The sequence below is a fragment of the Euprymna scolopes genome, chromosome 32 (assembly GCF_053919585.1).
Source record: "Euprymna scolopes isolate OS-2025 chromosome 32, ASM5391958v1, whole genome shotgun sequence".
Taxonomy (NCBI): Eukaryota; Metazoa; Mollusca; class Cephalopoda; order Sepiida; family Sepiolidae; genus Euprymna; species Euprymna scolopes.
In genome coordinates this window covers 5,577,300-5,601,912 of record NC_136513.1, presented here as the reverse complement: position 1 = coordinate 5,601,912, position 24,613 = coordinate 5,577,300, and the positions used below count along the sequence as shown (strand labels likewise).

Below are 24,613 nucleotides of genomic sequence, written 5' to 3'. Positions count from 1 at the left end.
GGAAAACTCCTATAATATTTTTTTTTTAACAACGCAAATGTCAAACGAAGAGAAAACAAAACCTTTTTGTTAACAATGAGGAGTATTTAGTTCAGTTACCTACATCATTGGGTATAAGGTGACAAAAGTCGAAACAATGTCAAAGTAAAGAAAGGAATTAAGTAAGAAAGTGTGTCGGCTGGCAAAAGTCTACAAGCAATTTATCTTTAAACGACAATAGATGATCCTCAGGTGTTCAGTGAACAAAGGCAGGAAAGAGGCAAGAGAGATCCTTTTTCGTTACTTCCAGGAAACTCTCTGGGATTTCTGTCACACTCTCTAAGAACTAAAGTAGTTGAAATTAATGTGCTCTGGAAGCTGATTGGTCCTCATATGACCAAATCACCTTACAGGAGCTGCTCCTCATAAGGGAAAATAAATGCAAGCATTTATAACTGCTACATCCAAACTTCCACGAAAATACTCGTCTAGCCAAAACCACTATCAATAATTTCCCCCACTCTTTATCTGTGCCTAAACCTAAACATAGATTCCATGAACAAAGCTTCTTTGTTAGAAGTGCACACCTGTGGAACTCTCTTCCATTTATTTGCCTGCTTTCCAGCTGACTACAATCCGATTGTCTTCAAGTCCAATGTAAACAAGTTCTTGATGAACCGTCCCCCTAAGTAATCCAATTCATAAAATTTCCACTACTTATGATTACTATGCTATAATCCTATTAACTAATGTACACCTATTAACTCTTATCCTCGAGTGACTCCCAAGCCTTGATAAGTGGTGACTACTTCGTAAAAAAACAAAAAACAAAACAAAACAAAACATCCTCACATTTAACACCTACCTTTGTCTTAATTTGTCCTCGTGGGGAGGTAAATAAATAGAAACTCTGTAGATCAGGCTGGAGTTAACAATTTTCAACACCATCTTCACCTCTAACTGGAGTATGCCTAATTTATTGTGGCGGGTGGAAATGGTTTCTACACCACTACAGTGAATTCCTTAGCTTAATTTTAAGCTGTTTACTTAAAATGTGATTGAAAAAATCTTATTCTGTTTTTTTTTCTTAATACTTTCTTTGAAATTGAAGGTTGTGGGAGCCTTTTCTTTTACTTGTTTCTTCACAAAATAAATTCCTAGTTCATTTAATTCAAGTAAACGCGTTGTTCGTTCCTTCCTGAAAGCAATTAATTTTTCCTTTCCCAATTCAAATCATTTTTCCCATTTCTCCTATTTTGTACGACTGGGGGATATGTATAATATATCCACCAGTCGACTACAAGGTTGGTAATCATGCTTTTCTGAGAAAATCTGTCCTCAGATATTTATAATTTTCATGACATACTTTTTCAAGATGGCTAATAAAAGTGATAGGCTTCTAACACTGCCACAACTGATTTTATTTTAGAGTTTTTATTCTTCTATCATTCTGACCCACTTGGCATAATGGTAAGAGTGTTCGCTAATGAGCCGAGAGACCAGGGTTCAATCTTTAAGTGAGTTATAGACTCAAAAAAATATTATTTGACGCCTCCTTACTAAATACTCAGCATTGTAAGGGGAGGATCAAGAGCAAGTAGAGTAATCCTGGGGATGGACTATCGCTCTCCCCTACATCTTGGTGAAGCAGCTAATAAGAAGGAGGCTTTCGGTTGCTCACAACTATAGTTGGCCACTTAATTTTATTTATCATTTATTCTTTATTGTTCTCATTGCTTCTTTCATTTCTTTCTCCTCTTTTCATTCATCCTCCTCTTTTTTCTTTTCTCGTTCCTATTCCTGTGTAATCCTATTCCCCTGTGTTATCTCCTCGACTTCAGTCAAAGTAGTAATGCTGAGGAATTTTTACCTAATGTATTTCATTTTGTAATTAATTTTTTAAAGTTTGTTTTGTTTTTATGGAAATTGCTCCAGACAATGTGTGAGACCATTTTATATAAGGAGCTAACAAGTAACAAGATGATTACTGAAAAAATGTCTATTGACTGTACTCTTTAAAAGACTAAGGTTATAGGTAGGAGGAAAACAGTCAGCAGAAAGAGAAAGAAGCTACTGGAATGGGAAGCTGTATTACAATGAAATATCAAAGCAGTGAATTGATGGAGACTACTAGACCAACGAGTTAAACGAGCTGAAACAAAAGAAGCAGATAATATATCAGACAGTTCTGAAGAATATATGCGATAAAAATATTTATAGAAAAGACCAAGACTAGCAACATCACATTTGTGAGAGAGAGGATGTAGAAAAGAAAGAGTATCAGTCAATCAAATTACAGATACGTTTCTGCTCCTTATCAAGAACCTTCAAATGAGATAGAGATTCAGCAACTCAAATATGCAACAATTTTCCATACATGATCTGAGAGTAGATATTTAGAGATAAAAATTAGCCTCAGGCGTGTGAAAATGTTTAAGGTGATAGAGAGAACGGACTTTATGAATTTTTGATTTAAATAAATATTTTAATGGTAAATAAGAAATAATAAGTATATGTCCTACACGTGCAACCACACACACACACACACACACACACACACACACACCAGAAGTGGTCACAGATGTTATTTGTTAAATGACCTTTTAATCAGAAACATAGTGTAATATCTTTTCTGATACTAAACATCATCTCCTTGCACTCGATTAATGAAAGGAAAATCCCTGTAGACTGAGGCAACTGAAATTTAAATTCAGTGTGTCAGAGTGCCTCTTATGGAGAGCTGTAATTACCGTTTATCAAAGAATACAAATTCTTCTTCTTTCATACTGCTTCATTCGACCCTTTTTCCTCTACCCATTCATTCTCTTTTTTTCTCACTCCTATTTGTTTTTCTATTCATTCATTCATTTTGCACGTACCTAGTACATAAGTATTTTAACCTAAGCAGTGCGCAGTGTGGGTCAGAGGTGTGGGTAGATGTCTCGCTTAATATACAACTGCGACTAATTTGATAATGCCAAGGTTAAGGCGAACATTCACAGTATAAATATTTTGTTTTTATTTCGAGCTATGCCGATTTGAAAAATATAAAATAAAATTTGGTACTTGTACAGTTTAGTCAAGACATTAAAAAATGAAAATATCGAAAAAAGTTTAAATTGTATGTATCCGTTATAGAACGAAGTTCTCCGAAAAAAAAATTTCACTTAATATTTCATCAAGTAGTTTTTTTTTTTTTTTTTTTTTTTACAGCGGAAAAACACGTTTTTATGAGAGCGCGTTGAAGGCGGCCATCTTGGATTTAAAAAAATTTTGTTTGAATTTTAGAAATGACAAAGGGAGATAACTCCAGTTAAAGCGCTGACACCCCTCCTCATCTCTAATACTAGTTTTTCTTCCTAAAAATCGAACATTTTGCTCGGTATCATAACAAATTGTTTTTTCGCTGTAAAAAAAAAAAAACAAAAAAAAAACTACGTGATAAAATTAAGTGATTTTTTTTTTCAGAGAACTTCGTCCCATAACGGATACATACAATTAAAACTTTTTTCGATATTTTCATTTTTTTAATGTCTTGACTAAACTGTACAAGTACCTAAAATTTATTTACCAAAAAATAGCAAAAGTTTGTATCACAAATTACCAAAATGTTAATGCTTTTCTATTATATGTATAAATAAAAAAGATTTTCTTTCGGATATACAAGAAAATTAGGGATTAAATTATTATAATTTTAAATCAATGCTTAAAATATTTCAATTAGCGAAGTTAGCGGAAAGATAACGATTCAAGAAAACTAAGATAAAAAGTGAGTTTTAATGATTTTTTAAGGCAACTAGAGTTACGTCCCTTTTGTAAGCCTCTTGAAAATGGAGTTTTTTTTTTGCTTTTTTTCATTGCACAACCAAACTTTTCATTCAGTAAAGTAGTCAAGTTAGCGACCAAAAGAAAGAATGGCCAGTGAAAATGCCGAAGAAGATGATTATATGTCTGATAAATTCTTGGAAACCTGGTTCGTATGATTAAATTCAAAATTTACACAAAGAAAAACTGTTTATTTACTACGACGCAGTAAACAAAAAAATACTTTATTAAAAAAAACAAAAACAACAACGATACAGTGCAATAGTGCATTATTCTTTTTAAGCTGTATTTAACATAAAAATGTATACGTTTACAAGATATTTAAAAAAATTATCAATCTAATAACAAAAATTGGTCTTTGTTTTATTTTGATGCAAGTATGTAGTAAAAATAAACAAGGGAGATAATCCCAAGTGTTATTTAAATTGTTATTTTATAATGATGGCGTTTTTCAATCGTGGCGCGGTTAACACGTTACAATAACATGTAGGTAATCATGGGTTTTATTTATATCCTCATCAGGAAGTATGACATGAGGTCAGGTTAGGGTTTAAAAAGCCACCGCACTACAAGTGCAGTTTGGCTTGCATAAATGTCTGAGCAGCCCTGTGGGTATTCCTTGGTAGGAGCGTTTCACGTATTCAATACGCTAACTCCTTAAATAAAGAAGGGTACTAGTGCAGTTGCACTTATTGATCCGTGTTGAAATAATAACGTTATTATTTAAAAAGCCATTCTTAACATGGGGAGGGGGAGAGTGTTTTGTACCTACTCTGTACTTTAACCTTACAATTGAATAAAAAAACAAAACTTTAATTAAAATTGGAAATACGATTAAAAAAATAGCGCGGATCAGTAAGTGCATTAGCACCAAAATTTCATAAAGTAGTTTTTGTTTTATAGCGAAAAAACAATTTGTTATGATACCAAGCAAAAGGTTCGATTTTTAGGAAGAAAAAGCTATTATTAAAGATGGGGAGTGCCGGCGCTTTAACTGGAGTTATCTCCCCGTGGCGCTTCTAAACTCCAAACAAAAATTAAGAAAAAATCCAAGATGTCTGCCTTCAACGTGCTGTCATAAAAACGTGTTTTTCCGCTGTAAAAAAAAACAAAACAAAAAACTACTCGATCAAATTAAGTGAAATTTTTTTTGGAGATTTTTAGTTCAAAACGGATACGTACAATATAACCTTTTTTTTTTTTTTTTTCCTCGATATTTTCATTTTTTAATGTCTTGATTTAACTGTACAAGTACTGTTACATGATAAGAGCTGTCCCCTTTTCATGTAAGTAAAAAAATAGGGAATTAGTTAAATGTAAATATGAAATAGGATAGTCAAAGATTCGAACTTGCGAAGCTAGACTTGGAATTGAGAATTCCAATCATAAGTTAAAATAAACACGGAATGTTATTATAAATGGAATGTCCAGTAAATTGTTGATTCTGTTAAAATATTTAATAAATACAAATTTGGCTGGAAACTATTCAGATTCTTAGAAAGAATGCATAATAAAATATGGGTTACAGAATTAGACAAGCAGATTAAATTCCTTTGTAAAACAACAAAGAGAATGGGAAATTTCCTGGTCGTCAGAAATGGTTTCAAAAACGTGCAAATTGCGCATGTTGGAAACACGTGAGTTATAGTCACGTTTACCAGACATACATGTGATTTCTCAATATAGGAAAGAGTTCGGAGTTAGAGGGGGAATCAGATCAGTCAGACCAGAGAAGCAGAGAGGTTCAGACCGATTCTCGGTTAGAGTCAAGGCTCCCTCTGGAAGCGAGAGGGTTTAGAAATAATCATGTAACAACTTTGAATCCCTGAAATACAAAATCATGTCCGACCGGTCGAAGAAGAAATAAATGTATTATCATGTGGTTTTTGTATCTGCGTTGTCTGTGTTTATCATTACAACGAGAAAGGGGACGTGTTTATATTATATATACAACTGTCAAACGTAAATGTCAAACGCACTCTTGGTGTATCTATCAAGATATTCAAAAAAATTCTTCTAGTTGAATTACAGGCTAGACTCTCTTGTAGTAACATGTACACTGTCTATTATATATATACAGAACTGTCTCTCTCTTTATATGTACCTGTTTATGTCTCCAATATGCTATCTCCACAAACATGAACATCTTAAGACATATGAACACTCACAATGAATATATAATATCTAACATCCAACAACATGATCACACACGAACCTCTAAGACACTACTAAGACGAACATAACAACAAATATAATAGATAAGTCGTCATCTAAATAAGAACAACGAAACATACTCTCATATTTGGTACATCAAAAATAACAGCAGTATGCAACAGTACTATCTACGTTTCTTTCATAAAATGTATAAAATAAAAAATCCCGTGCCATCTTAATTTTATTTTTTTTTTTTAAATTGCATATACAATGCAGTTTCAGTAAAATATATGAGGGAAATATTTTTTTTTAGTGCATGCCCCCCCCACTTTATGTTTTCAAAATTTGAACAAAATATATTTAAATTGTTCGAAATTTCTATTTATTATGAAACATAAGAGTTTAAATAAGTAAAAAATATTTATTTTTTAAAAGTTTAAATACACGTATGGAACAAAAACTTACCTTGAAGTTGCAATTAAAGTATGATATAAATTTATTGTGTGTTTTTTAAATAGCGTTTTTTTCCAATCAATATATACTATTATCAATTGAATTACTAAGAAAAAGAAACTTCCTAAAAATTAATTAATTTTAAAAAGATTAAAATTATTAAAATTCCAGGTGCTAATGCACTTACTGATCCGCACTATTTTTTAAATCGTATTTCCAAGTTTAATTAAAGTTTTATGATATGTTTTTTTATTCAATTGTAAGGTTAAAGTACAGAATATGTACAAAACACCCTCCCCTCCCCATGTTAAGAATGGCTTTTGAAATAATAACATTATTTCAGCATGGATTAATAAATGCATGAGTATCAAATTCCATTATTTAAAAATGTTCCGTTGCAACATAGATTTTTAATTAATTGTGTTTAGATTTTTTTTTAAATATTAAGTTATAATATAAACATAACTTTTGCCAAATTAGAAAATATTATTGCACAAATAATAAACATTTTGTAGACCACTACCATATCTAGTTTGTATCTTTTTACTAAATAAAAGTATGGAAACCTGTAATTAACCAAATGAACAGTTTAGTAAAACCGTATTTCATATTTAATATACAAGTGTTTATAATCTTGTTAATTGTTAAACTGTGTAAATCTTAAAACCTAATAAAATTCTAACAAAGATTAATTATTAATTGCAGTTTTAAGAATATAAACAAAGGTTATAAATAATCATTAAGTCGCTTCTGCTTTTCCATATTCCATATAGTTAACACAAGTCTTACGTCACAGGATCACGTGCTCCATTCTTTACAATCGATTGGCAGACCCTATTTTTCAATATCAATTTTTCCTATTTCCTTACTTGCTCTATCTAGTATATTGAGATTTCAGTTCTTCGTTACTGTAGTGAGATTTGAAATTGAAATATTGAATTTCAAGTGAGACCAATAGTTGTACTGAATTGTCATGTCACAGTAATGAATATATCCAAAAATTATGAAAAACGATAAGATAGAAAATTAATTATTAATGAAAATAGTTTTTGAAGACAATTAATGAAATTTAAGTTTTGAAAAAAATAAGTAAAGAAATAATATGCTCTAATTGTAACAAAATGAAGGTAAATATTTTCTGAAAACTGAAAAATTTTCACCAATTTAGCAAAATTTAATTTTTGCTAATTGTCTTCAAAAATTGCTTTCATTAATAATTAATTTTCTACCTTATCGTTTTTCGTAATTTTCGGATATTTTTGTAACTGCGACATGACAATTCAGTATATATCATTGCTTTCACTTAAAATTCAATATTTCCATTTTTTGATTTCGCTGTAATAATGAAGAAGATCAAGCTTTTTATCATTTTAATAAGTTTTAATTTTAAGATAATATTTATATTCATCTCTGTAATTCTCTGTCTGTCTGTCTGTCTGTCTGTCTTTCTCTCTCTCTCTATATATCTATATATCTATATATCTGTATATATCTATATATATCTATATATATATATATATATATATATATATATATATATATATTAGTTTGTTTATTATATAAACATTATTAGTTATATATACATATGTGCATACATATTTTAGTGGAATCCCAATTCAAGGATAACCCTTCATCAGACCAAAAAAGAATCGATATTGAAAAAAAGCACTCTTTGATAATCATGAGAGTTTCATTGGATTTAGATCTTCGAAACCAATCGATACAACCATTAATGACAACACTTTCTTTCTCTTTATCATTGCAACAAATGTTTCATAAGAACGATTTCGATTTCGACTGTTGATCATTTTTCATCTGTTTTTTTTGGGGGGGGGGGGGAGATGAAGAACTTTTACCAGTTTTTGCACACATGGAACATTTATTTTTCTAAGCAATTTCTACTCTTAGGAGATGTTCTTGAGGAATGATTAATTAAAAAGTACTGTCCCATATGGAAGAGATGGGTGGAGGGGATGTTGTTTCAGATGTTGCCCCTCTCCTTTTCCACCAGATTTATTATCCAGAGACTTTTCTCTCTTCCCCTCCTTCTCCTCCCATTTTATTTTTAGTTAGCTCCCACAAAATTTCAGGCCCTCTCCTCCACCATCCAATCTATAGGTTAAACTTATTTCCTAATTGCCATTAAAATGACCTTTAACCCCAATTCATGCAATAGTGTACCCCTTGGAGCAGAGGAGAGAAGGGAAGAAAAACTAAAAACAGATGAAGTAAATTAAAATAAAAAAAGGATAAAACATAAGCAGAATTATATTTCAGAATTTTTGAGATGAGGATTGATATTATTTCAATGATTCATACTACTGTTCTCACCTGGGATGTTATTCTCACAATGTTTTGCCAGTGTAAGTTCTGACCTTCTCCAGGTCTTGTTGAACTTGAAAATCTGTACAGCATTTTGAACTTGAACCCTTTATTAAATCCACTGGAGTAGATTGTTCTCGTCCCAGCAGCCACGAATGAGTAAAACTCTTTAAGTAATTTTTAATCATATCTCTATATAAATAAAATGAACTCATTTTTTCCCCGTCTGATTTTGACCTTAATAGGATTAAAAATCAAGATATTTCATGCAAATATAATATGCACAAACGGCAGAACAATATCTGAGGTGTGTTATAGGCTTATTATTTCTCAAATTCCTCGATAATCTTAGATTTCTATACTTTTTCTGCTGAGAAGTCACGGCCAAAATCGGTTAAGATCAATGGAAGTGGTAAAATATTTTCTCTCTAATAAATTCCTCCTCCCCCTGCCACCACTTAACACCGTTTGGGGATCGTTCACAAGGAACAGTTGAGAAAAGAACACCGGTTTGGCTTCGTAGTTCTTTCATGTGAAGTTATTTAAAATCACTAACCTAAGCTGCAGTGCTCTGTGGCGTAGTGGTTAGCGTGCTGGACAAGTCACATTATATTTTCACGTTCGCGCCGACCTACCGTAGTCGTTTTTTTTTTTTTTTTTTTTTTTTTTCCTAAACAACTGGAATGGACTTTTCTTGGTGGCCGAACTGTTAACGTTGCAGATGTTTTTTTTTTTGTTTTTTTTTCACACTTTATTTTCCTACTTTTACTCATGACTCCGGGTTTGATCCTTCCTACTTACCTACCATAACATTTTTTAAAACTCCCCCCCCCCGTCCCGGAAACAAACACTCGGGCAACGCCGGGTACCCCCGCTAGTTCTTAATATTGCTTTATTAAGAATTGAATATTCCAACTTCCAGAAAACTGTCACCCAAAACTAATTATAACCTATCACTTTATCCGTTGCGACGTAGGTTAACATGGCAATACTAAGAATATAATTAAAACTTAAGACTTATACCTAATCACGGTTAAAGGAACAACAAGAACAAACTACCCCCTTAATTTAAATAAAGGGTCAGTTCAAAAGTATGTACAGATTTCCAAATTCAACAAGATGCACCTGGAGCAGGTCGGAGGTTACATCAGTCAAACTATTGAGAGAATAACATCTAACACTAGTCCGAAAAATCCAAATAAGACATTAAAAATCTTTTCATACATTTAAATTTTGGACAGGAAAAAAAAAAGAAAACAGTGTCATACTTTCAACCTCTTTTTTTCTTTTCATGATTCACAGCATATAAAGGCTAAAAGCCACTCAAGGATAAGAGTTAGTGAGATGGATAGATTGTCAATTGAATGATGAAGAATATTATGAAAAGATTGAAAATTACTTATGGAGCGGTTCATGACAAGTATTTGTGGATATTGGATTTGAAGACTGCAATGTTGTAGCCCGCAGAAAGCATTCTTGTGGTATTGTGTTCCACAGATAAGAACTACTGTTTCATATTGAGCACACATTGCTTTCATTAATAATTAATAGTTTGTTGCTAGTCTCTCTGCTCTATCGTCATTTTCAGGGAACGCACTTGACTGAGCTCCAATCTCTGGTTCCTCTTTGTAAGACATTAAGAGGTGCCTTAAATAAGTTTCCAGACTGATTGTTTCAATAGTTTTTTGCCGGAGTGCAAAACAGGAGAGTAGTTTCGATGCGTTTGCATGGTTCCAGGTTCAAGGAAGAAAGAGAAAGAGGAATACATAAGTGAGATGTATTGCCCCCTTGTGGTAAATAATGGCATTGCCAGAATTAAAGGGCAATAATTATGATTACCTTAAAGTCACTAGTTTGTGTCTGTGTTGTTTGCTTGCGTGTGGAACTCGGTTCCCATAAATATATTTTATTTTGCATTATTTTTTCTTCTTTTGAAAATAATTGTTTCAACTAAAATAACTTTTAGAGTGAATACATTTTTTGTTACTCACCAGATATTCTTGAACATTAAAGAGAAGTAATCATGTATAAGTTATTTCCCTTGATTACTGCTAAAAAAGAATTCCTGTTTCACAAAATAATTTGATTACAAAATTAAAGTCATCAAAATTATTTCCTGTTTCTTCATAAACAAGTCAGTCAACTCTTTTTTTTTCTACCTAAGCGATTCTGGGTAGATACAACTAGTTTAAGTATTTATTTTCAATAAAAAATACAAATTTTATTGAAAAATTTGGCGCAAGGTTGAGAAAAGGTAGAGAAAGGCCTGTCATGACAAACTAATGTTAATTATGCTAACCTAGCTAGTTCCTACATTTACTCTTCTCTCACCAAAATACCACATTTATACTATACATCCTTCTTTGATCACCATAAGAAATTGTATGATGGCTAACCTATTTAAAACTCATATTTTTGGTAATATGTAATATGTGCTAGGTAATTAAAAATTTTATATACAAGATAAACATAAATATACAAAGTACAGCTATTTTTATATGGTCTTGTAATATTGTCTTCTGCATATTTAAGAATATTGCTATTGTCGTTTATTGAATTTTTTAAAAAATTATGTCAACATCTTTTTTCCTAATCTTCTTCTTGCTTGGTGATATTGTCTTTTGAATGCTTCATAATATTGCAATTGTCACTCACTGAATGTTGCATAATCATTTATATTGTTTTCTGAATATTTAATAATATTGTTGTCTTTTATTGAAATCTTTTTTAGTTATATTAATATATTTTGTCTAGTTTTTCCTTCCCTTGTTCGTACTTGGTGATCGTCTTTTGAATGTTTCATAATATTGCCATTATCACTCGCCGAATGTTGTATTGTTTGGATTATTCAGGCTACTGTTCTCATTTTGGATCTTATTCTCACAACGTTTCAACCGATGTAGTCTTCGATCTTCTTCAATTCCGTCTGGAATCTTCAAACACTGGAATCTATATTGCAAGAGCCCAAATACTAAGTAAACCATCCATCCAGCACGGCCGCAACCAAGATTGAACTCACTGAGTTTGTAGTATAATTCAAATCTTGTCAGTAGCTGAATAGTTGATGCTTTGCCAGGGCTATCAAGAGTATTTTTTATTGCGACGCCATCACTAGATGTGGTATCTACCACGGCTTAAGAGAGTCCCATCTATCCTTGAGAGAAGAATAAGTCCTGCAAGTTTCTCAACTTGGTATTTTACCTCGCGGTAAAGTAATAATCAGTAGTAAGTGACAGTCTTCTGGAGGTTGAAGGTTCAATCCTCAGTACGATTGATACTAAGAATATAATCACAAATTACTTAAAACTTCTACTTGTCCATAACTTAAAGGGTTCCATTCAAAATTCCGTACAGATTCCCGAGTTTGACATAAAGTTTTTTAGATTTAAAAAGACGTGTTTTAAGAAGATCAGAGATTACATCAATCAAAATATTGCGAGAATAATATCCAAGATGAGACCAGTAGTCCAAATAATCCAAATTTTCAATCGTCATCTCCAAAATTATGCAATACGAAGCATCACTAAATTTTGTATAATCTTTGACAGTTGAATGTTATCAATTGTAGTGTGAACGTGAGACCAGGTCTGGTGTCGAAAGCAACCAGTCGTCAATATCAGTTGGAGAAAAATGCACAAATTGCAAACAAACAGAATAAGTTGAAACTCAAAAAACAGAGTGAAAAGGTGGTACGTGAGGACGGCTTGAACGTGAAGATTGGACAAGATAATAAAGGATTTGCACTTCTGGCGAAAATGGGTTACAAACCAGGAATGACCTTGGGCAAGGAAGGTAACTCTTGCTTAACTGTTCTATCAATTAAAAATAAAAGATCTTTAACAATAATGTTGTCACTATATATGTGTGCATGTAATTCGCTTAATGGATATCGTAGCGACCTATAGAATCGAATATCCAAAATTTAAATCCTCTTATGGTCAACGTGATATCTTATTTATTTATTTTATTTTTATTCACCCCAAATCAGGCATATTGACACAGAGATGTAAGATATTACTGTGAATTATGGGCTAGGTTTATAGGGGGGGGGGCATCTTAAGTAGAGAGTTGTGCAACAAGATATTTGTTCACATTATATTTAAATTTCTTCATGTTGGTACAGTCATGATAACAGGTAGCAGAGAGGGGATTTCAAAAGTAAGTAGCTTGAGGGAAGAAAGCTTTCTAGCATCTTGGGGTGTCTATAGTGAAGGGATGGGATTTTGCTGCTAGTCCTATTGATCAAGAGTTTTTACTTTGAGGAGGTACAAGTGCAATAAGAGTACATTTCATTGAAGAATTTGTAAAACAATCATGAGGATACAAGATTATGGTGATGGGACAGGGGTTGGTGCTTAGTTGATAATATGTGACCTATTAGATTAGATACTCTTATTTGCATACTGAGCAAGAGAGAGGCTAGTGGTTGATGCACCAGTCTAAATTTGGCAACAATACTCCATGCATGGACAAATGGTGACTTTATAAGGATACAGGATACTGACAGATGTGAGAAGTTTTCTAGCACATTAGAGAGAGCCCACTTTCTTTGCATTTATTCTATGTCTTTATTTCAATTCATGTTACCTGAGAATTTTAGACTGGGTAGTTTGAATGTTGAAAACCAGAAATTGTTGGTTGGAAAGTTTTCGTATAACAAGTCTATGGCAGCCTTGACTAAAATATGAATTATTATATAATTTATTTGATACACTGATTCTCACCAGATCACTGAAGTTAAGCAACGATGAGCCTGGCCAGTACCAGATGGGTGACCATTTGGGAAGGCTAGGCGCTATATGTATCGTGCCAAATCATAGAAATTTCCAGGTTAATGTCTGGGGGCACGTTTAACTCACTGAAGGAGATGCAACCCCAGAATCAAGAGAGAAAGCAACGAGAAACTACCATCTTTACTTTTCTTCCCAAGATTACCATGACTCTACAATTTGGAGAGCCGTGGTTGCCGACACTGTTAAAACAGCAAGGTCACTGATGATGATAGGAAATAAGTATTTTTTTTAATTATCTGTAAAACACTTAAAAGTAAAAGAATTATTATCTGTAAAACACTTAAAGTAAAAGAATTATTGTCAAAAATGTGAAAAGATTTTAAAAAACAACTATTTTTCTGAGATTGTTTCGCTTGATTTTCAGGTTAAAAAAGCATAAACGATTTTATTCAATGTTAAATTTGTTTTTTGATTCTCTTTCTTATTTTGATCTTGTTATCTCGTTCAGCAACCAGATACTATTGTATTCACACTTGGATACTTTTCTGTTATTCCAGGCATGTACTTCAATATTTGTTAATGTGACGTCTCCATACATTTTGTTGGCTGTTAGTGGGTATGCCAAATTGATGTGATCCACCCTTTTGGAAAAAAAACTTTACAATATAAAACAAAATGCCTTCTTCAGTTGGACAAAATCTCCGTTCATGTTTTTCTTTTTTTAATTATTTTTTATTCATTTCTACACGTTGCCACTTGGATCTAAAGTGCTAATATTTGAGGCCATGTCTACAAGGGCACATCTGCATGTTAGTACACTTAGAGAAGCAGGAGACTGGGAGTGAATTTCAAAGTTTAGCAGTTCAAGGGAAGAAACTATTAGTAGAAATCTCTACAGTGAAGGGGTGGGATTTTGCTGGTTGTCGGGTTAGTCGAGGCTATTTGCATCAAGGGGGCACTAGTACCATGAGTTTGTCAGAGCACATTCCATTAAAATACTTGTAAAACAGGCACAGGGATGCAACATTGTGTTGATTGGACAAAGGTTGGAGCTTGGTTGATAGTGTGGATCATATTAGACTGGAGACTCTGCTTTTGAACCTTGTCTAAGAGGTAGAGACTAGTGATAGATACATCAGTTCAGGTGTGGCAACAATACTCCATGCTGGATACTGTCAGATATGAATAGTTTTCTAGCATGGTAGAGAGAAACCGCCTTCTTTGCAGCAGGCTTAGCAATGTCTTTGTTCCAATTCATGTTGCCTGTGAATATTAAGCTGAGGAGTTTGATGAATTCTCAGGTAGAGTGTTATTAATTGGTGGTTGGAAAGGTTTTGTGTAATTGTTAAAGGAAAGAAGCTTAGTTTTAGTGTGAGACTATGCGTCTCCCGCTTGACAACTCACTGACCCAACATTGTGTGTTGTGGATTTCTCCTTTCATTTCTCATTCTAGTTCTGGCCGTATCATCATTTTCTATGCAGTGGTGATTACTGAGAGGGTATGCACGGGTACACAAGAATAAAAAAATAAAACAAAGTTCAAAAGGAAAACAGACTCCAATGCTTTCTATACATATTCATTGTGAACACACATGTTGCTGCCCAATTCCTCATCCAGGTTGCCCTTATAAACTTAGTTTTTATCATAGTAGCCCCTTATACTTCAATGGCAGTATGCCATGTTAGTGGTGTACAAGAAAAAAAAAGCAGCTATTAAAAAAAATAAAAACAAAAAAGTTGATATGTTTCTTCTACAGAAATGAAGATATCCAAAAATGTTATAACGATATAAAGATATCCAAAAATGTTATGACTTATAAAAATTTCAATTTTTATTTTATTTCTGCAGGTCAAGGTCGTGCGGAACCCATTAGTATTAGTGTGAAAAACAACCGCGAAGGTCTCGGGATGGATAGCGAACGAAAATTAAAACAGGAAGAAATGAGTCAAATGAGAGCAGAGATGAGACACAAACGGCAAAAAGTTTACCATCAGGAGCAGAGCGGCTTCACAAAACGAATGAGTGAAAAATTTAACCAACGTGAAGTTGAGAAGGATTTGGATGATAGTCAGAAAGTCTGTGAGGAACTGGATGCTAAAGCAGTAAGAATTTTGTTGTTATGCTGTTGCATTTTTTATTTCAATATCATCAGCTCACGGATCAAAAAAAATTTCTTTCTTCATCATCACGTCTTGCTTCTCATCTGTGACGCTATATCCTGACACTTAGTCTGAACTTCTAATGGAATTTTTCACTCTGTTTAATTCTAACTTTGTGAAAAATCCCGTTTTTAACATCATTTTTACCTATTACATATAACTTTTCTGATTTTACCTATTACATATAACTTTTCTGATTTTACCTATTACATATAACTTTTCTGATTTTACCTATTGCATATAACTTTTCTGATTTTACCTATTGCATATAACTTTTCTGATTTTACCTATTGCATATAACTTTTCTGATTTTACCTATTACGTATAACTTTTCTGATTTTACCTATTACATATAACTTTTCTGATTTTACCTATTGCATATAACTTTTCTGATTTTACCTATTGCATATAACTTTTCTGATTTTACCTATTACATATAACTTTTCTGATTTTACCTATTACATATAACTTTTCTGATTTTACCTATTACATATAACTTTTCTGATTTTACCTATTGCATATAACTTTTCTGATTTTACCTATTACATATAACTTTTCTGATTTTACCTATTACATATAACTTTTCTGATTTTACCTATTGCATATAACTTTTCTGATTTTACCTATTACATAACTTTTCTGATTTTACCTATTGCATATAACTTTTCTGATTTTACCTATTACATATAACTTTTCTGATTTTACCTATTACATATAACTTTTCTGATTTTACCTATTACATATAACTTTTCTGATTTTACCTATTACATATAACTTTTCTGATTTTACCTATTACATATAACTTTTCTGATTTTACCTATTACATATAACTTTTCTGAGGTTGATTTTCTCCTCATTATGCGCCTCCCAATCACTTATCCAGTAGATTTATTATAACGTACCAGCATGAAGGTTAATTTGAAATTAATAGAAAACCGTCCATTTTTTTCTGTTGTCGATCAGTGAAGGAGAAATTCTTTTAGACATAAAAATAACATAAAGTAACTTTTCTTGCATGGACAGTACTCCAGGCTAGATTGACTTGTTTTTTTATTTGTAAATAACTACTTGCTAGTGACAATTTTAAATATGATATTCGTTCAAAACAGACCTGAATACCCCTAAAAATCAACTTTTTAATTGTAAGTCTTCATTTGTTAAAAATATAAATCCAAATTTTGGTTTAAATAGTTTTATTTAAAAAATTTGTAAATAAACACACTCTCCATAAAAAAATCAATTTTGGTCGTGAATAAATAATATTAAAATACTTGTAAATACTTACGATTATTATTATGATTATTATTATGATAATACTTACGATTATTATTATGATTATTATTATGATTTATTTTTATTTTATTATTTTTTTTAATAAAAGTATCAATCCAAATATTTTTTAAAGTTGTGTAAATATATAACAAATGCACTCTTGGTAGCGAAAATCCACACAAACGCACCAACGTGAAGGTTAAACTGGTGTCACCTGAAAGTGAAGCCAGCCTTATTTCCTACTTGGTCCCATTTCTCCCTATACATGCCCTCAACGTTCACTGGCTAGGTTTCACTTCTAGGCATCTCTACATTGCCTTGCTTTCCATTTGTTGACAGTGAATTTGAAATGAATAGAATCAGCTGTAAAATTGTTTATGACTGCACACTTTGGTTATTCATTTTTATGTTTTTATACTAATGAGTCATCATTCACAGAGGCTAAAAGCCACTCGAGGATAAAGTGTTATTGTCAGTTAGATGATGGACAATACTATAAGAGGATTGGAAACGATGGATGAAAAAATCAGAATTTGATTACTTATGAGGAAAATTGATACTTGATAAATATCTGCTGATGCTGGATTTGATGAGACCAGGTTGTAGTAGCAGGAATGTAATCCCTTGGTATTGTGTTCCAGGCAGCTCTCTTCCTTCAGAATGTCCTTCAACGATTCTTCACTGAAAATAACCAACATTCAATGCACAACATGTTGTCAGCAAAAGTTATTGTGATTATGAAAATGTTCTGTTGTTTAATTGGATCATCCAGTTTTCCTTTTTTCTTTTGTAGAATATAGAAGAACCAGAGGAATGGTTTTTCTGGCCGCTGCACTGGTTAGAAAAAAAATACGCCAAAGATGAAGATGAAGAAAGCAAAGAACCACCAGAGCCTGTCATGGATATTTATACAGTGAGTGCAAAAATAGTTATATCCTAGAATTGTGGGTGTATAAGTTTATCTTCTACTTCTTTCTAGCTATATCCCGCTTCATATCGCAAAGTCTGTGCATTTTTTCAGTTATGTGCTTGATCAGAATGCACACTAGCAAGTTTCATGTCCTGGTGAAGTGTGTTGACTCAACGTTGTTTCAACTGGGTGCTCTTAACTATCAGTTTGTAAGTCTGTCATTTACTCCCAGAACATAACAGTACGATGTAGTTGAGATTCACAGAGCTTGTCAGAAATTGGTGCTACTTTATATTGCTAATGAATGCTATCATTGATGATGTGGTCGAGTAGGGTAATGCTTGATATCCAACGCACATCTTCATCTCTATGATGCCGAGGCAGTTAAGTTTTATATACTGTATTTTGGGGTAATTGCACCAAATCCAGGGTAATTGCGTCAACTAGCTACAAGTGCTCTTTTGATAACCACGCATATAAAGAGCGCTTTTTTTTTGATAACCACGCATATAAAGAGCACTTTTTTTAGTTGGCACAATTACCACTGGATTTGGTGCAATTATCCCAAAGTACGGGATATTTTTTTTTATTATTAAACATTTTTTCCCTTAGAATATGCACTGACATGACTAACTGCCATTCAAACCTTATGATTTTTAAAATTATCAACAACCTTAAAAGATGTTGATTATTACATTATTAGCTGAAGTAGAATAAAAAACGGAATGAAATTAAAGGGAGGTAAACAAAAACGAACAAATGCTCAGCTTTTAGTCTTCCTGTGGCAGAGATGCTAGGAACAAATAAATATGGTAGAAAGCATTTATGCTCTATACCATTTACCATTTCTATTTACAAATAGAAATGGTATAGCGCCTCAAAACCAGTTCTCTTAGGATTGGTAATCTGCCTCAGAGAGCACTATCTCTTATTTTCAAAATGTCAAAGTCATGGGACTGCAGCATGGTAGAGGAAGGCAGATGAATCATCAAAAATTAAAGATTTGCTATACCCAATGCTAGGTGGAGTAACTTTCTTAAGTAAACAGCCAGGATCAACAGTTCAACAAAAAGCTGCATCTTGTTGGTAGGAGTTGCGACCACTGGCATGTATTTACTTTCTGCAACAACAGCAAAAATACTTCAAGGATAAGCAGGGCTCTATAGTTGTTTAGCAACCTTCTTTGCCTATAGATGTCTAGACAAAATCACCTTCTTCCACTTTGTCCTAAGTCAGCAGGGAAGACTAGATGGTGCTTATTCAGATTGGCACTTATAGCAGCAATTAAAAGTAAAAACAATACAGAAAAGTTTGGAACGAAGAGGAAATATTCCAAAAATTACGTAATTTGATCAATTAGTTTGTTTTTTATTCAAGAAAATCAAATTTTACTTTGTGTTGATGTGAGGGAAAAAGCAGCAGTAGACAATCGATTTTCATTTCATTTATTTATTTTTTTTGATAATGTCAGAAATACAAATAAAACCTAAGAATTAAAATTAAACAATAATTTATTAACATTATGTGTATTTTTTTTTTTAAATAAAATTTTAAAATTATGAAAACATTTTTTTTTTAGAAAGGTCATTTTGTAAAATTTTTTTTTTAAATAAAATTTTCAAATTATGAAAACATTTTTTTTTTTTTAGAAAGGTCATTTTATAAAATTTTCAAATTATGAAAACATTTTTTTTTTTTTAGAAAGGTCATTTTATAAAATTTTCACATTATGAAAACATTTTTTTTTTTTTTTAGAAAGGTCATTTTGTAAAAATTAAAAGCAAAAATTGAAGAATGTTCAAATGGCTTCAGCCTTCACATATCAGTAAAAAACAGAAAATTTGTTTTTTTGAAAATGCTTGATAGATTTTTGTGATTTTTGCAATATACCTCATTCATTCCCTGACAGTTTTTCTTCATTTTTGTTTATCGCCATAAGTGCCAATCTAAATAAGAATCGACTAGACTGTTAAAACTAACATGAAAGATGTCAAATATTTATTGGTGATATGGTCGAGTAGGGTGATGCCAGATATGCAATGCAGTGTCTTCTATCTCTACGATGGTTATATATTTCTATTATTATACTCAATTTTAGTTGATCAATGTTTGTTTCTCTAAAGCTTTTAAAACAAAGTATAATGTTATTATTCATAATATGTTTTTTCTTCTTTGGTTCAATGTTGTGTATATGAGATGGCCATGACCAGTTTCTAGGATTGAAATACTGGAGACACAAATGGCTGGTTTAGAGGTCAGATATACAAGAAATTATAATTCAGAGACAATAATGTTAATAAAGAAGAAAAGAAAAAGAGTAAAGCAGTAAAAAAGTCTGCATTTTCATTGATCTCTGAACTGTGTTAAATATTTCTAAAATTTCAATGCTTTCAAACAGTGGAAATACTTCTGCATACCTAGTGACAAATAAACTTGGATGTATAAAAAAAAATTTGATCTTCAATAAAAACAGAAAGCTACATTATTAAACAACATACCACATATATAAAAAAGATATTATCTGTATTTCTTGTATTTTTCCTTATACGGGTTGAAAATTAGAATCTGTTTTTTTTTTCTTTATCTGTGTAACTAAACAAAGAAAAAAACGGAGCTAGAAAAAGATATCTCCAGAGGATTGGCCACCCAAATTTCTAACAGTAATGGCTGATGGTTGGAACTTAATGTTACAACTGGACACTTCTATTACAATTATAAATAAAAATGAAGGTTACATGCAAGTGAGTGAAGATCACTAGAACACAATGAGCAAGAGATGGAAAGAATGATAATATGGTGACAATTCGGAGAGAGCTCTGAAAAGTAACACCTTTTTGCAACTTTTTTCTTTTTCTCTCTTTTTCCCTTTTCCTCTTCTTTCTTTATCCCCCTCCTCATATACCCCTTTCCTCCTCCTTTTAGTCAACTTGGATTCCTTGTCACTTCCCCCTCCTTAACTTTATTTTGATACTTAAGTTCATTTCCTAATGACATTATCCTCTCCTTTCTCTTCCCAGATTTTTTTTATTTATAGTTATGTCTCGAAGTAGAGTGAAAAGCACATCTTATTTTTCTTTTATTAATATTATTTTTTCCTTGTACACATTTTTGTGAATTATTCCATGGATTTCTGCCTTTGGATTATTATGGACCATCTTCTTCCAATTACGGTATTTCTTTGGATTTTACTTGTACAAATGGAAATTCTTTTAACTTTCTTGAAGTTTTACATTTGGATTTTACCGTCACTGGATTTTTTATCTTCCACCAGACTATCCAATCATGTGTAATCACCTTTTTCTTTACCATATTCCCTCTGCTTAACTTATTTTGTTTTCAAGTAAGATCTTTGACTTATTTGTTGTTTCATCAAATACTTCTGCATGCAAAATCCGATCCCGCATTTTGCTAATTCCTATCCTCTGATGAGAAGGAGAGTATTTCTTTGAAACTCCGCTGATTAAGGACTATCCATTTATCTAGTGTTTCCTTTTCAGATTAAATATGTTTTTAACTCATTTCAAAGTGGTTTTAACATATTTCATTAACTGTTTGCTCATATATATATATATATATATATATATATATATATATATATATATATATATATATATATATATATGTATTAGTGTTGTGCCGATGAATCGGAATCGGAATCGGGAATCGGTTAAATCGGTAATTTGCGGGGAATCGGAATCGGCATCGGAATCGGAAAAATTTGTGTATAATTTCCGATTCCAAAATCGATTCTTTGAATATTTTTCAAAAGTTAATTTTCAATTGCTTGTACCGATTATAAATATTTATTTCTTTTAAACTATTAGTAAAACTAAACTCTATAGATCTACGTACTCGTTATAGAATGAAGTTCTCATAACAAAATCACGTAATTTCATTAAATAGTTTTTGTTTTACGCTCCCTTGACTAATTATCGCAGTTTTTTTAGGAAGATTCCGAATTTCCCAAATCGTTTTTACGGCATAAAATAAAAACTATTTGATGAAATTACGTGATTTTTTTATGAGAACTTCATTCCATAACGAGTACGTAGAATATATATTTTTTTTTATTTTTCGTTTTTTTAACATAGTGTAAACTGCACAAGCACCCTTTTTTAATACGTGAAGACAGTTTAGAGCTTCATCCTAGATCTAAAAATAATTTGGTTTTTAGTGGGTTTACAAATATCGTCCAAAAGTAGAATTTCAATGAGGGGGGACTTTTAAATGTAAATATAATTTCTTTTTCAATCTGAAAAATTTCTAAATGTTTTCTCTTTATCTATTTTATCCAGACTTTGATAAATTCATTGTGAGATATTCATGTATATTTTTAACTTTTCCGAAACCCGAGAAAAATGCGACGGTGTCAGACAATGTGGCTCCAGGAAAATAAAATAAAACTCTATTCGTTTGAAATCTTTTCATATTAAACTCCTTGAGAAATTTGGCAAGTGGGTGTGAAAAAGTATTGTTGTCGAAACCAACGGCATCGAAGGTGTTAATTACACCATAATACTTTCAACTCAACTTTTGAGTGAGATTGGCGGGCTTCAGCGAGGCCTCCTTGATATATATATATATATATATATATATATATATATATATATATATATATATATATATATCACGGAGGCCTCGGCTTCAGACGGCATTGGCGCCGTCGTAGCAATCCTTAAGTATAAACATAAACAATACCGGCAGAATCCAAGAAAATCACACTGGAAGCATATTTCAAATTAAATCAAAGGCCAAGCCTTTTCACAATTTTGCCCATTCCTTGTTGGTCCCTCCCGATTTATCGGAGAGGGACTATAGTTTTCAGTGGCGTTCGTCCGTTCGTTCGTCCGTTCGTCCGGATGATTCCCGGATAACCGTCCATTACTTTTTTCTGAAATTTTGCCACAAGTTGTACTCCAATACGTAGATGTGCACAACATCGAGTTTTTTTTTTAAGAAAACTCTCGTTGCTCCCCCAGGGGCTGAAAAGGGGTCAAAAATGCCCAAAATGGCAAAAATGACACTTTTGGCCCCATAACTTTTTTCCCGTCCATTAGATTTTACTGAAACTTGTCCAAAATGTGAAGTCAATTGTTGCAAATGTAAATTCAGTATCGCTGACCCTGGCAAAACTCTGGTTTGCGCCCTCCCGGGAACTTTTAGGGCTAAAAACCACCCCTTTTTTAGGCTCTTTTTTTCATATTTGTCTAAAATGTGATTATGTATCTCTATTTAGTGTTTTTTTTATGGTGCTGAACTCAAATTTACATGTCTTAAGGCCTGAAACATAGCCGTTTGTCCATTTTTACAAGTAATCAGCTCCCCCATGGGGGCAAAAGAGGTAAAAAAAATACCTCAAAATGACTCTAAATAGACAAAATTGACATATTTTTCAGAATAACTTTTCATCCATTCATTAGATTTTTCTGAAACTTGGCAAAACCATGGGCATACCTGATATACACCTGATGGAAGTATCACTGACCCTGGGAAAAATCAGAGTCACAAGCCCTGGAGGTTTTAGGGCTAATATTGGGTGTGGAGCAAAAGTTGAACTTAGTCATTTTTCTGAAAACTTTTGAAAATTTTTTTTTCACTCAAAATTGTTTTTTTATCAGTTATGTATCACTTTTTTATCTCTTTATTCGATCCCCCCTCCTCACATAGAGGGGGACCATGCATGCACGGCTTGTTATATTTGTCAATACCGATTGCCGAGTGAGGGAGCAGCAAACATACCGACAAAACCCAACACTTTTATATTCTACTTTTCATTTAATTAGCAATAATGTTTGATATTATTTTTCTGGGCAAAATATTTCTTTAATTTTAGACAATTCTTTCGCTACTTTGAAAATAAACTGCATTCTTCTAAAGGTTACCTAGCGAATTTTCGCAAAGTTTCAATTTTTGTTTTGTTTATTTTACGCATATAAAATAAGTTTAGATCTTCTTTAGTTTTACTAATAGTTTAAAAGAAAGAAATATTTATAATCGGTACAAACAATTTAAAATGAACTTTTTAAAAATATTAAAAGAATCGATTTGGGAATCGGAAATTAGGCACAAATTTTTCCGATTCCAATACCGATTCCGATACCCCCAAAATTACCGATTTATCCGATTCCCGATTCCGATTAATCGACACAACACTAATATAAAACGATTAGGAATTTAAAATTGACGGTCAGTTTCACAAATAAATATAACGTAACATGAGCTGTAGTGTGTTACCAATTTTAAATTATGTGCGCTTATTGGGGATAGGGTGTCTACTTTTTAAGCGATTACACATGGTTTTACAACGTTGCAAACCAAACTTAATTTAGTGGGAAACACTTTAGTTAATATCCATAAAGAATTAGGATGGCCAGAAATGATGATCATTTTACGTTAAATTTATATTCGAAACAGATCTTACACTCTAAATTCTAAATGATCGCTTTTCTTTCCGCCAATTAAAAAAATGTTCTAACACGTAATCTATAAAAGTAATATTTCATTTTGGAATAGGGATTTAGCTGCGAGAGAAAGCACAGAAAGCTCACGCAATCTCACGTTAAAAATGGTTTTCATAATAGTATTATTATTATTTAGAAATTCGTTCGTAACAATGAGATGTGGCTTTGCTAAGTGGCGTTGTTAAATATATTGTTCTTACATCGTTTTCTTATTTTGCCTACCAATCTTCGAATATTTTCCACTATTCATGTAAGTAGCATGTTATACAGTAAATACGAACTGGTACAATATAGCTTTGTTTTAAAATCAAAATAAATGTTTTGTTGTGTTACAATTTTTAATC

At 32.1% G+C, this 24,613-nt stretch overlaps 1 protein-coding gene across 4 annotated transcripts in view; it reads left to right on the top strand.

Annotated features, from left to right (window-relative positions):
• Positions 1-24,613, top strand: part of LOC145256192 (G patch domain-containing protein 11-like) — a 59,165-nt gene that overhangs the window by 27,431 nt on the left and 7,121 nt on the right. For 2 of the 4 annotated variants that reach the window (XM_080114797.1, XM_080114798.1), the window contains 3 exons: positions 12,302-12,525; positions 15,316-15,569; positions 17,692-17,811. In XM_080114797.1, the coding sequence (XP_079970923.1) occupies positions 12,302-12,525; positions 15,316-15,569; positions 17,692-17,811 (598 nt within the window). Of the gene's footprint in view, positions 1-3,783; positions 3,953-4,236; positions 4,291-12,301; positions 12,526-15,315; positions 15,570-17,691; positions 17,812-24,613 lie in introns of those variants that run through there. The other 2 variants (XM_080114796.1, XM_080114800.1) reach the window with 2 other exon arrangements.